The 15201-nt window shown below is 42.7% G+C and overlaps 1 protein-coding gene across 1 annotated transcript; it reads left to right on the top strand.

Moving 5' to 3' along the window:
• The first annotated feature begins 130 nt into the window (after positions 1 to 130).
• LOC139159857 (vomeronasal type-2 receptor 26-like) lies at positions 131 to 2887 on the top strand. The gene has a single exon (XM_070737283.1). The coding sequence runs from the start codon at positions 1952 to 1954 to the stop codon at positions 2885 to 2887; it is 936 nt and encodes a 311-aa protein (XP_070593384.1). The 5' UTR covers positions 131 to 1951.
• Positions 2888 to 15201: the final 12314 nt, after the last annotated feature.

Genomic DNA, 15201 nt, shown 5'->3' with positions numbered 1-15201 from the left:
TCAATTTATTCCATAAATAAGGAATAAATAACAAGGAATAAAATCTTGAAGAATCAGTCAGTCAGTCAGTCACTCACTCACTCACTCACTCACTCACTTACTCAATATATATTAAAACCATAGAGCCACATAACAGAAAGATTTATTTGGGAGGACCAGAGTTTTAGGGCTGAAGGAGCAAGAAAAAACAAAAGACTCAATATTGAAATTTACAGAAAACCCACATACAGTGATCAATATTTACATTTTGATTCTCCCTACCCACTGAAGCACAGAATAGGAATTATTAGAACAGCACCGGGATTAAAGTTTCCCTATAAGCAAAGAGAGGAAAAACACTCCTAAAACACATCGGGGAGACCTTTAGAACATGTGGCTATCCGAACTGGGCCTGACCCAGCAGGAGCTCCTCCATAACAGGCAAGGAAGAGAGCAACAAAGAAAGCAACATTGTCAATCCATAGGTTGCAGAAATATCTGAAGAGCTCAGGACGATTTTCAATCAACACAATACATATATAATAATACCTGATCTTACGAACTTAATTGGTTCCCCGAGGAGGTTCGTAAGGCGAAAAGTTCGTAAGATGAAACAATGTTTCCCATAGGAAACAATGTGAAATCAATTAATGTGTGCAAAAAAAAAACCATGCAAAAATGGCGCTCCGCTGGACACCGCCACCGGCTGTCGCCTTTTGGAACAGCCGGGGGGCTTCTCGGCGTCCTCCCAAACCCGAACGCCAAACCTGAACTTTTGCCAAACTTCCGGGTTCGGTATTCGGGAGGCTGCTGAGAAGCCCCGCCGCCCGGCTGTCACCTTTTTAAACAGCCGGGTGCTTCTCAGCGTTCTCCCGAACACTGAACCTGGAAGTTCGGTAAAAGTTCGGGTTTGGCGTTCCGGTTCAGGAGAACGCTGAGAAGCTCCGCCGCCCGGCTGTCAGCTTTGCAAAAGAGCCGCGGAGCTGTCGGCCGGTCGGGAGGCTGAAATGGAGGTGGGGAATCCCAATAGGGAATTCCATGGGCGGAGCTTTGACGTCACGGAGATGTCCTTCCTGGCCGGCCGAAACGTGTTTATTTGCCGATGACTCTAAAGTGTGCAATAGGGTTGATCTTTCTGGAGGCATCTGTAATATGGCAAATGATTTAGCTTTACTAGATAAATGGTCAAAGCAATGGAAACTGCAGTTTAATGTTTCCAAATGTAAAATAATGCACTTGGGGAAAAGGAATCCTCAATCTGAGTATTGTATTTGCAGTTCTGCCTTAGCAAAAACTTCAGAAGAGAAGGATTTAGGGGTAGTGATTTCTGACAGCCTCAAAATGGTGAACAGTGTGGTCAGGAGGTAGGGAAAGCAAGTTGAATGCTTGGCTGCACAGCTAGAGGTATAACAAGCAGGAAGGGGGAGATTATGATCCCGCTACATAGAGTGGTGGTGAGACCACATTTGGAATACTGTGTTCAGTTCTGGAGACCTCACCTACAAAAAGATATTGACAAAATTGAACGGGTCCAAAGACGGGCTACAAGAATGGTGGAAGGTCTTAAGCATAAAACATATCAGAAAAGACTTAATGAACTCAATCTGTAGAGTCTGGAGGACAGAAGGAAAAGGGGGGACATGATCGAAACGTTTAAATATGTTAAATGGTTAAATAAGGTCCAGGAGGGAAGTGTTTTTAATAGGAAAGTGAACACAAGAACAAGGGGACACAATCTGAAGTTAGTTGGGGGAAAGATCAAAAGAAACATGAGAAAATATTATTTTACTGAAAAAGTAGTAGATCTTTGGAACAAACGTCCAGCAGACGTGGTTGATAAATCCACAGTAACTGAATTTAAACATGCCTGGGATAAACATTTATCCATCCTAAGATAAAATATAGAAAATAGTATTAGGGCAGACTAGATGGATCATGAGGTCTTTTTCTGCCATCAGCCTTCTATGTTTCTATGTTTCTAATATTACTTACTGTTTTCCCAGATACTGAAAAATGCACCAAGTGCCCATATGATAAATATCCAACTGATGACAGAATCCAATGTATTCCCAAAAGAATAACCTTCCTGTCCTATAAAGAACATCTGGGCATCATCCTGGTCTCCTTTGCTGTATTCTTGTTTCTAACAACAGGTCTTGTTTTAGTGATATTCCTTAAATACCTAGAAACCCCCATTGTCAAAGCTAACAACCGTGACCTGTCCTACATCCTCCTGGTTTCCCTCTTGTTCTGCTTCTTGTCCTCCTTTTTCTTCATTGGCCAACCAAGGAAAGTCACCTGCCTTCTCCGACAAACAATGTTCAGCATCATCTTTTCAGTAGCTGTGTCTTGTGTGTTAGCCAAAACAATCATGGTAGTGCTGGCCTTCCTGGCCACAAAACCAGGGAACAGAGTGAGGAGATGGTTAGGGAAGAGCTTGGCCAACTCCATCATCCTTTCTGGTTCTGCTGGAAAAATTGTAATTTGTGCAATCTGGCTGGGAGTTTGTCCTCCATTTCCTGACTCTGACATGCATTCCCAGCCTGGAGAGATCATTCTTCAGTGCAATGAAGGCTCTGTCACCATGTTTTATGTTGTTCTCAGCTACCTGGGTTTTCTTGCTGCCATTTGCTTCACAGTGGCTTTCCTGGCCAGGAACCTGCCTGGGGCATTCAATGAAGCCAAACTGATCACCTTCAGCATGCTGGTCTTCTGCAGTGTCTGGGTCTCCTTCCTACCCACCTACTTGAGCACCAAAGGGAAATACATGGTGGCTGTGCAGGTTTTCTCCATCTTGGCTTCTGGTGCTGGCCTGCTGGGCTGCATTTTCTTCCCCAAGTGCTACATTATCATCCTGAGACCAGATCTAAATACTAAGGGACATTTAATGATAAAAGTCAGTATCTGACCATGAAGCTGTTTCTCAGGCTCATAACAATTGCAGTTATTATTGAGTTTGCCTGCTTGTTTTGACAAGGTTATTTAAAACCAAAGGTAATAAACATGCGAAGAATGTAAGACTAACTTAAGATAATAATCAAAGTGCAAAATGAATTAATTAATAATTGAAATTGTGATGAAGGACATGATAAGAAATGAGACTTTATTATCATATAGGACTGACTGACTAAATAAATAAATAAACAGACAAATATTTGAAACAAGTTTACTAATCAGTGGATGGGATCCACTTCATTACATTTAAAAGGGAAGAAAATCACATCTTTCCAACTTTGTCTGTGAAATCAAACTGTCCATTTAGGAAGTAACACTGATTGACAATCAATTTCACATGCTGTCAGCACATTCAACATAGCACAGAACAAGGTATTCAATGAGGATATTTCATTCATTCAGATCTAGGATGTGTTCTGTGAGTGTTCCCTTTATTTTTTTGAGCATGCTGAAGAGATCAGATTGGGTGGCCTAGAGGTTAATTTTCTGCCTTACAAGGCAGAGGCTCCAGGATCAAATCCCAGGAAGGGTATGGCTAACTGGTGAGGCCAGAACAAGGCTGAAATAGCGCTATCCTAGTCTCCCTTAATTTTAAAAATTCAGCAAAAACATGTGATACATACAGAACATAGTTTTTTGGCTATGAATAAATTAACTGCCTTGAAATGGCCCTGGGTTGGGCCTAGAGGCAAAAAGGAGCTGTGACGTTCCTTTAATATACCAGGGTGATCCAACAGAAAAAACATATAGCCTCTCCCTGGTACAAAGCTGAAGAGATCAGATCGGGTGGCCTAGAGGTTAATTCTCTGCCTTACAAGGCAGAGGCCCCAGGATCAAATCCCAGGAAGGGTGACTAAAGTGTGCAATAGGGTTGATATTCCTGGAAGCGTCTGTAATATGGCAAATGATTTAGTTTTACTAGATAAATGGTCAAAGCAATGGAAACTGCAGTTTAATGTTTCCAAGTGTAAAATAATGCACTTGGGGAAAAGGAATCCTCAATCTGAGTATTGTATTGGCAGTTCTGCGTTAGCAAAAACTTCAGAAGGATTTAGGGGTAGTGATTTCTGACAGTCTCAAAATGGCGAACAGTGAGGTCAGGCGGTAGGAAAAGCAAGTCGAATGCTTGGCTGCACAGCTAGAGGTATAACAAACAGGAAGAGGGAGATTGTGATCCCACTATATAGAGCACTGGTGAGACCACATTTGGAATACTGTGTTCAGTTTTGAAGACCTCACTTACAAAAAGATATTGACAAAATTGAATGGGTCCAAAGACGGGATACAAGAATGGTGGAAGGTCTTAAGCATAAAACTTATCAGGAAAGACTTAATGTACTCAATCTGTGTAGTCTGGAGGACAGAAGGAAAAGGGGGGACATGATCGAAACATTTAAATATGTAAAAGGGTTAAATAACGTTCTGGAGGGAAGTGTTTTTAATAGGAACGTGAACACAAGAACAAGGGGGCACAATCTGAGGTCAGTTGGGGGAAAGATCAGAAGCAACTAGACTAGATGGACCATGAGGTCTTTTTCTGCCGTCAGTCTTCTATGTTTCTATGTTTCTAACATGAGAAAATATTATTTTACTGAAAGAGTAGTAGATCCTTGGAACAAACGTCCAGCAGACGTGGTTGGTATATACACAGTAACTGGATTTAAACATGCCTGGGATAAACATAGATCCATCCTAAGATAAAATACAAGAAATAGTATAAGGGCAGACTAGATGGACCATGAGGTCTTTTTCTGCCGTTAATCTTCTATGTTTTTATGAATACAATACTTTGGCTCAGCAGGGGAAACATATTGAAGAGATTTTTCGAGTTGAGAGCGGAAGTGAAAATCTTCATGGAAAAAGATGGAGTTGCTGTTCCTGTGCTAAGTGATCCAAAATGAATTATGGATTTTGGTTTTTTTTGTTGATATCAATACATGAGCTTAATGTACTGAACAAGAAGTTACAAGGCCAGGGGCAACCTGTTAGTGCTGCCTATGACAATGTGAGAGCATTCTCTACAAAACTAATGTTATGGAAAGCCCAGCTTTCTCAGACAAACCTTTGCCATTTCCCAGCATGCAAGGCACTCATGGATGCAGACACACCATTCAATGGTGAGGAGTATGAGGATGTCATTTTGAAGGTACAGGAGGAGTTTGATCACAGATTTGCAGACTTCAAGACGCAGAGCCACATTTCAAATTTTTGCAGTCCCCTTCTCCTTTGATGTGCAAGATGCCCCTCCTGTGCTTCAAATGGTGCTCATTGACCTGCAGTGCAACTCTGAACTCAAATCCAAGTGCAGGGAGGTGAGTGGAGAAGCAGACAAGCTCGGGCATTTTTTGAGAGAATTGCCCCCCAGTTTCCCTGAGCTTTTCCGAATGTTAAAGCGGACCATGTGTCTTTTTGGGAGCACATACTTGTGGGAAAAGCTCTTCTCTACCTTGAACTTCAATATGTCCAACTACAGGTCCAGACTACTTATAAGCATCTTCAAGCCCTACTGAAGGTCTCAACTGCTTCCTCCCTTAAGACAAATGTGGCTGGGCTATGCGAGAGTAAGTGCTGCCAGATCTCTAGCAGCAAGAAGTAGGCAGAAGAAGCCATGTTCAAAACAGTTTATGTTCAATGTTCCGTTCATGTTCAGAAAGTTAAATATTAAAGAACTATTAATACAGACATTTGAATATGAATAATAATAATTACATTTCTCTAGTCAGCAACTATATGTGGGTTTTTTCAGTCTTCTATATCTGCTGTATTATTTTCATTTTCATTTTCATTTTCTTTCTTTATTTTTTATTTATTTTTATTTATTGGATTTGTATGCCACCCCTCTACACAGACTCGGGGCGGCTAACAACAATAATAAAAAACAGCATGTAACAATCCAATTAATAAAACAACTAAAAACCCTTATAGTAAAACCAAACATACACACAAACATACCATGAATAACTTGTAGTGGCCTAGGGGAAAGAATATCTTAACTCACCCATGCTTGGCGATAAAGGTGGGTCTTGAGTAATTTGCGAAAGACAAGGAGGGTGGGGGCCGTTCTAATCTCTGGGGAGAGTTGATTCCAGAGGGCCAGGCCCGCCACAGAGAAGGCTCTTCCCCTGTGGCCCGCCAAACGACATTGTTTGGTCGACGGGACCCGGAGAAGGCCAACTCTGTGGGACCTTATCGGCCACTGGGATTCATGCGGTAGAAGGCGGTTCCGGATGTATTCTGGCTCAATGCCATGTAGGGCTTTAAAGGTCATTACCAACACTTTGAATTGTGACCGGAAACTGATCGGCAGCCAATGCAGGCCACGGCGTTTTGCAGAAATGTGGGCGAATCTAGGGAGCCCCACGATGGCTCTCGCGGCCGCATTCTGCATGATTTGAAGTTTCCGTACACTTTTCAAAGGTAGTCCCATATTACTGATTTATTTATTTTTGTCTTATGAATTTGTTAATTTATTTTTAAACACAGAATAATATGAAAAAATAAAGACATTTGATAACATTGGAATGTTTTTGTAAGAGCTTTTCCTGTGGAAAACCTGATGCGGCCCAGCCTCACCCAGACTCTACCTCCAACAGAGTTTCATTTCATTTTATTGGATTTGTATGCCGCCCCTCTCCGTAGACTTGGAGCGGCTAACAACAGTAGTAAAAGCAACATGCGACAATCCAATACTAAAGAAACTAAAAACCCTTATTTTAAAAACCAATCATACATACGAACGTACCATACATAAATTGTGAAAGCCTAGGGGGAAAGAATATCTTAATTCCCCCATGCCTGACGACAGAGGTGGGTTTTAAGAAGCTTGCGAAAGGCAAGAAGCGTGGGGGCTATTCTAATCTCTGGGGGGAGTTGGTTCCAGAGGGCCGGGGCCACCACAGAGAAGGCTCTTCCCCTGGGTCCCGCCAAACGACATTGTTTTGTTGACGGGACCCGGAGAAGGCCAACTCTGTGGGACCTAATTGGTCGCTGGGATTCGTGCGGCAGAAGGCAGTCCCGGAGATAACCTGGCCCGGTGCCATGAAGAGTTGGTCTCCTTAGGGTCCCGTCGACCAAACAATGCCGGCTGGAGGGACCTAGGGGAAGAGCCTTCTCTGTGGGGGGCCCGGCCCTCTGGAATCAGCTCCCCCGGAGATTTGCTCTGCCCCCACCCTCCTCGCCTTCCAAAAGAGTTTAAAAACTCAACTTTGCCGCCAGGCCTGTGGTTTTTAGATCTTCCCCCGACCAATGAATGTTTTTTAGTATGATTGTCGAATGAATGATAATGATAGCGTTTTTAATTAGAATTTTAAGGATTGTTTTAAAGTACTATTAATTGGATTGCTTATTAATATTTTCTGTTTTTTGTATATGCTGTGAGCCGCCCCGAGTCCTCGGAGAGGGGCGGCATACAAATCCAATTAAATCTTAAATCTTAAATATATAAAATTGTAACAAAATGGAAAATATTTGTATAAATAAATGTAGGTAGAAATAGAAGAGAGAATATGTATTAAAGAAACCCAGAAAAGAGAGATATAAAATAGGATAAAAAGTAAGCCAGAATAGAAGAAATAGATATGGAAATGATTTATATATATATCAAAAATATTTAAAGTATAAGTATATAAAAATTATGTGGACCAATCTTGTGGTATAATCAAAATAGGAATTATGGGGAAATCTACACCACCCACATGTTTGAACTACAGGCCGCAAAGCATTGAAGCCCCAGCTCTTTACTTTCTTCTCCTTACCTCTCCTTTTCTTTCTATTTTTCTATTTCTTCTCTTCTCCTTGTAACACCCTTGAAAATGTCCAAAGATACTTCACCAGAAGAGCCCTTCACTCCTCCACTCGAAACAGAATACCCTAAGAGACTAGAGTTTCAATCCTGGGCCAAGAAAGCCTAGAACGCCTTAAACAAGATCTAAGTATTCAGGGCCGCCATCAGGAATTTTGTGGGCCCGTACAGCCTAAGTGTCTGGGCCCCCCCACCATTTTAAAACTACTTTATTTTGCGACATACCAATTATGTATTAAATTTACCTTTCACAAAAAAAATTTAAACCCTGCCACTACAACAAGGTACACTTGTTTGACAGATTAATAATATGAGTCATTTTGTTAAATCTTTTGGTCAAGTATGTTTATTACTATAGTGCAAATATGACATCATAAAGGAAAGCACAGTGAACTGTAAACATATACAAATATTTCGGCTGCTATCTACTCTTTTAAGCAGGAATCCCAAGTGTAGGAAGATCTCCATATTGTCAAAAATACAATACAGTAACATTGTCAAAAATGCAATACAGTAATTCTTCAGATCTGAGAGTCCCAAAACTCAGAGACACTCATTTCTCATGTCTCATGTAGCCAGTTTCTTTCCATCCAGATCCATACTCTCATTCAGATCCATATTCTCCAGGCTCTGGGTAAACTCTTAAATTGCATCATTTGTCCAGCCTGCCCTTTCCATTAATAGAGTTGAAGAAAAACTTTGAAAAAAATAATATTTTTAACTTGCAACATCTACAGAGTATATGTGTGTTGGGGATGAGGTTAAAATCTACAAGATGATGGTGCAGGTTAACTCTTTTGCTATGTGTCAATGCTGCATACATATACAAAAGGGACAGAACTTAGATTGTGACAACCCCCACAATCCACTCAGCACCTTTTAATCCCAACTGAAGCAAATCAGATCAAAGCAGTTGCTTTTAAAGACATCATAGTAAAAGGTTCTGACATTTTAGAATGTCCAGCTTTACTTACATTCCACTAGTCCACCTGGATGGGCATAGCCAATACATCACTCACTTCCACCAGTCACATGACCCCCAAGCCACACCTACCCAGCTGGTCATTACGGCAGAGAACCGGTTGTTAAAAACCATCAGGAACCACAAAACCCTTTTGACATCTCTATCTCTGCCCCCCTCCCCCTCCCTCTCCCTCCCTCTCTGTATCTCTCTGTCCTTGCCCTGGCTGCTTCTCCATCCCCCACCGTTGACTTTATCTTCTCAGGCCAGGCGAAGAGTGACTAAGAGGGGAGGGCGAAGGGTGGGGTCAACCAGTGGTAGGATCATCCAACAGGGAGCCAGAGCAGAGGACCCAAAGAGCCCCATGCGGCTCTGGAACTGCAGATTGCTGACACCTGTCCTAGATCTAGAGTCTTAAGCAAGGGATGGAATACCTTTCTGGATGAATTCTGGATTGCTTCTTCAGATACTTCCTGCAAAGCAACATGATCTCAGTAGACAAGACTAGGACTCTTGCATTTGATAGCCTATGGTCAGATATAATCTGGCCCAGGAAAAAGAGCCTAGGTTTTAAATCAAGAAGCTCATGGCCCCTTTCTAGCCCTACTCTTATATCCTTATCTCTATATAGACTAACAATAAATGTCTACCAAATTTTCAACAAAGATATTTAATTGTCCATAAATATTACTGTCATTTTTCCTCCTGTTTATGGATGGATGGAATTTATTTATTTATTTATTTATCCAATACACAAATACATAGGAAGAAAATAGATATGTGGTAATATATATAAGGGTAAAAGTGAACTTAGAGGAGAGGATATATGAAAGGAAGAGAATATATATGATAGGTGAAAGAAAGGAAAGACAATTGGACAGGGGATGAAAGGCACACCAGTGCACTTATGTACGCCCCTTACTGGCCTCTTAGGAACCTGGAGAGGTCAATCGTGGAGAGTCTAAGGGAGAAATGTTGGGGGTTAGGGGTTGACACTATTGAGTCCGGTAATGAGTTCCACGCTTCGATAACTCGATTGTTGAAATCATATTTTTTATAGTCAAGTTTGGAACAGTTTGTATTAAATTTGAATCTGTTGCGTGCTCTTGTGTTGTTGCGGTTGAAGCTGAAGTAGTCATTGACCGGTAGGACGTTGCAGCATATGATCTTGTGGGCAATACTCAAATCGTGTTATAGGCGCTGTAGTTCTAAGCTTTCTAGGCCCAGGGTTGTTAGTCTATTTTCGTAGGATATTCTGTTTCGAGTGGAGGAGTGAAGGGCTCTTCTGGTGAAATATCTTTGGACATTTTCAAGGGTGTTGATGTCTGAGATGTGGTATGGGTTCCAGACAGATGAGCAGTAGTCTAGGATGGGTCTGGCAAAAGTTTTGTACACTCTTATGAGTAGTGTGAGATTGCCTGAGCAGAAGCTGTGTAAGATCAGGTTAACAACTTTAGAAGCTTTTTTGGCGATATAGTTGCAGTGGGCTTTAGCACTTAGGTCATTCGATATTAGTATTCCAAGGTCTTTTACTGAGTGTGGGTTAGCAGTGAGTGGTTGTCTAGTATTCCCAGGTGATTGATCCTAGAAACAATACAGCTTATCCCACCGAGAATTGCCCAAATTCTTGATTTTATGTTTGTTCTAGTAATATTCTACACACTGACTTCACAATTGAAAGTTATGACAAGTTTTGGCTGTTAGAGAAGCTACATAATCACACAAGTAGACCATAACCTACTACTAGATAAAGTAAAAATATTTGAGTTATACAGCAACACTACCAGATGGATTTGAAACTGACTGACCAACTGCACTTGTTGGGGTTCAGGGGAAAGGGAGGGTCTTGATTTGATTTGATTTATTAGATTTGTATGCCGCCCCTCTCCAGAGACTCGGGGCGGCTTCTCTTTCTGCTCAACATCCACATGAACAATTGGTGGGCCACTGTGTGACACAGAATGCTGGACTCGATGGGCTTTGGCCTGATTCAGCATGGCTCTTCTTATGTTCTTATGCACTCAACCTGTAGTGCTCAATGGAATTGTATCTATCTACATGGAGGGAAGTAACCAGCAGAATATCCCAAGGTTCTGTTTTAGGTACACTACTCTACAATATCTTCATCAATGACTTGGACGAGGGGATAGATGGGGAACTCATCAAATTTGCAGATGACACCAAACTGGCAGGAATAGCCAACACTACAGAAGATAGGCTCAAGATACAGAAGGATCTTGGCAAACTTAAACAAAATGAAATTCAATGTTGAAAAAAGAAAGGTTCTACATTCAGGAAAGAAAACAAAATGCACAGGTACAATATATTTGGTACATTATTCAACAGTAGCAATTGTGAGAGGGATCTTTGAGTCTTAGTGGACAACCATTTAAATATGAGCCAGCAGTGTGCAGTAACTGCCAAAAAAGCCAATACAATTCTAGGATGCATTAACAGAGGGATAGAATCAAGATCACATGAAGGGTTAATATCACTTTATAAGGCTTTGATAAGGCCACACTTGGAATACTGCATTCAGTTTTAATCGCCACAATACAAAAATATGTTGAGACTCTAGAAAGAGTACAGAGAAGAGCAACAAAGATGATTAGGGGACTGGAGGCTAAAACATATGAAAAACGGTTGCAGGAACTGGGTCTGTCTAGTTTAATGAAAAGAAGGACTAAGGGTAACATGATAGCACTGTTCCAATATCTCAGAGGTTGCCACAAAGAAGAGGGAGTCAAGCTATTCTATAAAAGGATAGAACAAGAAGCAATGGGTGGAAACTAAACAAGGGGAAAAGCAACTTAGAACTAAGGAAAAATTTCCTGACAGTGGAACAGCTTGCCTCCAGAAGTTGTGAATGTCCCAACACTGGAAGTTTTTAAGAAGATGTTAGATAATCATCTGATAATAGCTGTAAATAAAACCCGATGTTCCCAGAATTAACTTCATTCATAAGATTATGATAGCAACAACTTGACCTTAGTTTTACTGGAACTATAGAATAATCATATAATAACCGCTGATGTTACAGGCCGTATAACTATATAAAGAAGGAACTGTGAGGATAACAGTTCAAAAGGGACGGGGGTGGTGTTTGTTATGTTGTGTTGTTTTGTTGCTTGTCTTATAAAATGCAAATACAAAATTTAAACAAACAAATAAGTATATTGTAAAATGATAGATTATGTACTATCTTATTTTTTTAATGTTTACATAATAACTACTTTTTTAAAAAATATCATCTGTCTGAAGTAGTGTAGGATTCCTGTCTAAGCAGGGGGTTGGACTAGAAGACCTCCAAGGTGCCTTCCCACTGCTATTCTATTCTAATTATCCAGGGGGTTGTGTAGTTATCAGTGGTATTAAAATAGGAGCTGTTAAAAAAAAACCAAATACAATTTCATATTGCTTCACATCTCAATATCCTTTTCGATCTAGTTTTTACGCCCATCGGTGAACGCAGGTCTGAACGAGCCTGTGGTATCCAAGTTAATTTCAAAGTACACTGCTCAAAAAAAAAGTGAAGGAAACACTTAAACAACACAATCCCAGCGACCGATTAGGTCCCACAGAGTGGGCCTTCTCCGGGTCCTGTCAACTAAACAATGTCGGTTGGTGGGCCCCAGGGGAAGAGCCTTCTCTGTGGTGGCCCCGGCCCTCTGGAACCAACTCCCCCCGGAGATTAGAACTGCCCCTACTCTCCCTGCCTTCCGTAAAGCTCTTAAAACCCACCCTTGTCGTCAGGCATGGGGGAACTGAAACACCTCCCCCGGCCACGTACAATTTATGTATGGTATGTTTGTGTGTGTGCTTGTTAATATAGTGGGGTTCTTTTTAAAACTATTTTAAATACTTAAATTTATTGAATTTATTTGGATTTGTACGATTGTTTATATTTTTTGTTGTGAGCCGCCCCGAGTTCACGGAGAGGGGCGGCATACAAATCTAAATAATAAATAAATAAATAAATAAATAAATAAATAAATAAATATAAACTCCAAGTTGTCAATCAGCGTGGCTTCCTAAGTGGACAGCTTGATTTCACAGAAGTTTGATTTACTTGGAGTTATATTGTGTTGTTTAAGTGTTTCCTTTATTTTTTTGAACAGTGTAGATCAGGGGTCCCCAAACTTTTTACACAGGGGGCCAGTTCACTGTCCCTCAGACTGTTGGAGGGCCGGACTATTAAAAAAACGTGTGAACAAATCCCTATGCACACTGCACATACCTTATTTAAAGTAAAAAACAAAATGTGAACAAATACAATATTTAATATTTATTCTTCCTCTTTCTCTCTCTCCCTTTCTCTCTGTCCTTCTGTCTTTCTAGTTCTCTCTCTCTCTCTTTCTCTCTGTCCTCTCTTTCTCTTTCTCTCTTTCTTTCTCTCTCTTCTCTCTTTCTCTCACTCACTCTCTTTGTATCTCTCCTTCTTTCTCTCGCCCTCTCTCTGTCTCCTCCTTTCTCTCTCTCTCTCCCTTTCTATCTCTCTTCTTCCTTTCCCTCTCCCTCTCTATCTTTCCCTCTTTCTCTCCCCCCTCTCTTTCTCTCTCTCTTCTCTTTCTCTCACTCACTCACTCTCTTTCTATCTCTCCCTCTTTCTCTCTACCTTTCTTTCTCTTTCTCTCTCCCTTTCTCTGTTCCTCTCTTTCTTTCTCTCTGTTCTTCTCTTTCTTTCTCTCTGTCCCTCTCTTTCTTTCTCTCTGTCCCTCTCTTTCTTTCTCTCTGTCCCTCTTTCTTTCTCTCTGTCCCTCTCTTTCTTTCTCTGTCCCTCTTTCTTTCTCTCTGTCCCTCTCTTTCTTTCTCTCTGTTCTTCTCTTTCTTTCTCTCTGTCCCTCTCTTTCTTTCTCTCTGTCCCTCTTTCTTTCTCTCTGTCCCTCTCTTTCTTTCTCTCTGTCCCTCTTTCTTTCTCTGTCCCTCTCTTTCTTTCTCTCTGTCCCTCTCTTTCTTTCTCTCTGTCCCTCTTTCTTTCTCTCTGTCCCTCTCTTTCTTTCTCTCTGTCCCTCTCTTTCTTTCTCTCTGTCCCTCTTTCTTTCTCTCTGTCCCTCTTTCTTTCTCTCTGTCCCTCTTTCTTTCTCTGTCCCTCTCTTTCTTTCTCTCTCTTATCTCTCCTTCTCTCACTCACTCTCTTTGTATCTCTCTCTTTCTCTCTCTCCTTCTCTATCTCTCCCTCTTTCTCTCTCCCCCTTTCTATCTCTCCTCTTCCTTTCTCTCTCCCTTATTTTTTCTCTCTCTGTCTTTCTCTCTCATGCACCACGCCAGCAGCAGAGAGAGAGAGGTAGAGATCGGGCGCGTTACCGGGTGGTGGAGGCGGTGTGGGGCCAGACGCTGGGTGCCGGGGACGCGGGGGGAGGGCGAAGGGGTGGACGTGGCTGCTTCTTCTCAGCTGCAGAGCCGAACGGGGGCGGAGATCAACGGCGGAGTCCGGCGCTGGGGCTATGCAGGACCGCTTATCCAGGCGGGCGTGGACCGGCAAGCCGCCCTCCGCTCTCTCTCATACACCACGCCAGCAACAGAGAGAGAAAGAGAGAGAGCGGAGGGCGGCTTGCCGGTCCACGCCCACCTGGATAAGCGGTCCCTCAAATCTCGTGAGCTGCGGCGGGCCAGTTAAAAGACCTCGTTGGGCAGATTACACTGTAGATAGAGCAGGAGGTCTCCAATCTTGGTGACTTTAAGACTTGCGGACTTCAACTCCTAGAGTTCCTCAGCCAGCGAAGCTGCCTGGGGAACTCTGGGAGTTGAAGTCCGCAAGTCTTAAAGTCGCCAAGGTTGGAGACCCTCTGATAATACAGGAATTCTATCGTTGTATAAATTACAACCGGGTTCTGAAGACCAGCCCCACGACAACAAGCCTCCCTTCTTTTGCTTTGGGAAGGCGCCTCGAGTTTCCCTCACGTCCATTCATCCGGGTTATTTTTCTTTTACCGAAGGGAAGCTCTGATTGACGGCGTTACCTCAACCCACCTGTTGCCAGAAGTTCTCCCTTCCCGGCCGGCCGTGGGTCGAACGTCCGGGCGTAGCGCACATGGCCCCCAAAAAGGCGCCCAGCCGCAATAGCGCCCACGTGTACTCCAAGCGGCGGCGGTGGAGGGGGTGGGAGGGGGCGGGGCGGGAGAAAGCCGAGAAGAGGGGGCGGGGTTGTCTATCAAGGCGGAGGAAGGCGGAGCTTGGCAAGTCGGAGCGACGGAAGCGCCAGCCAATTAGGGGGCCCTGCTCCAAATGTGTCAACTTCGGAGAGCGGTTCTGCTAGGCGAAGTTGCCACTGGCGGCGGCAGGGATTTCAGTGGGAGCGATGTAAGCCGGTGAGTGGGGTAAAGGCAGGCAGCCGGCAAAAGAGGGAGGGTACAGACTGGGCATGTGCAAGGAGCCGCTGACTGCGGGGGGCCCCCTAATTGTTCAATTTGGCCGGGCCCGTGACGGCACTCCCAGTAGTACCGGTCTATCGGCGGCCCTGTAAGTATTGCCCACAAGATTATATGCAGCAATGTCCTGTCTGTCG

Source organism: Erythrolamprus reginae, chromosome 2, assembly GCF_031021105.1.
Source record: "Erythrolamprus reginae isolate rEryReg1 chromosome 2, rEryReg1.hap1, whole genome shotgun sequence".
In the NCBI taxonomy this organism is placed as follows: Eukaryota; Metazoa; Chordata; class Lepidosauria; order Squamata; family Dipsadidae; genus Erythrolamprus; species Erythrolamprus reginae.
This window is presented reverse-complemented; position numbering and strand designations above follow the sequence as displayed.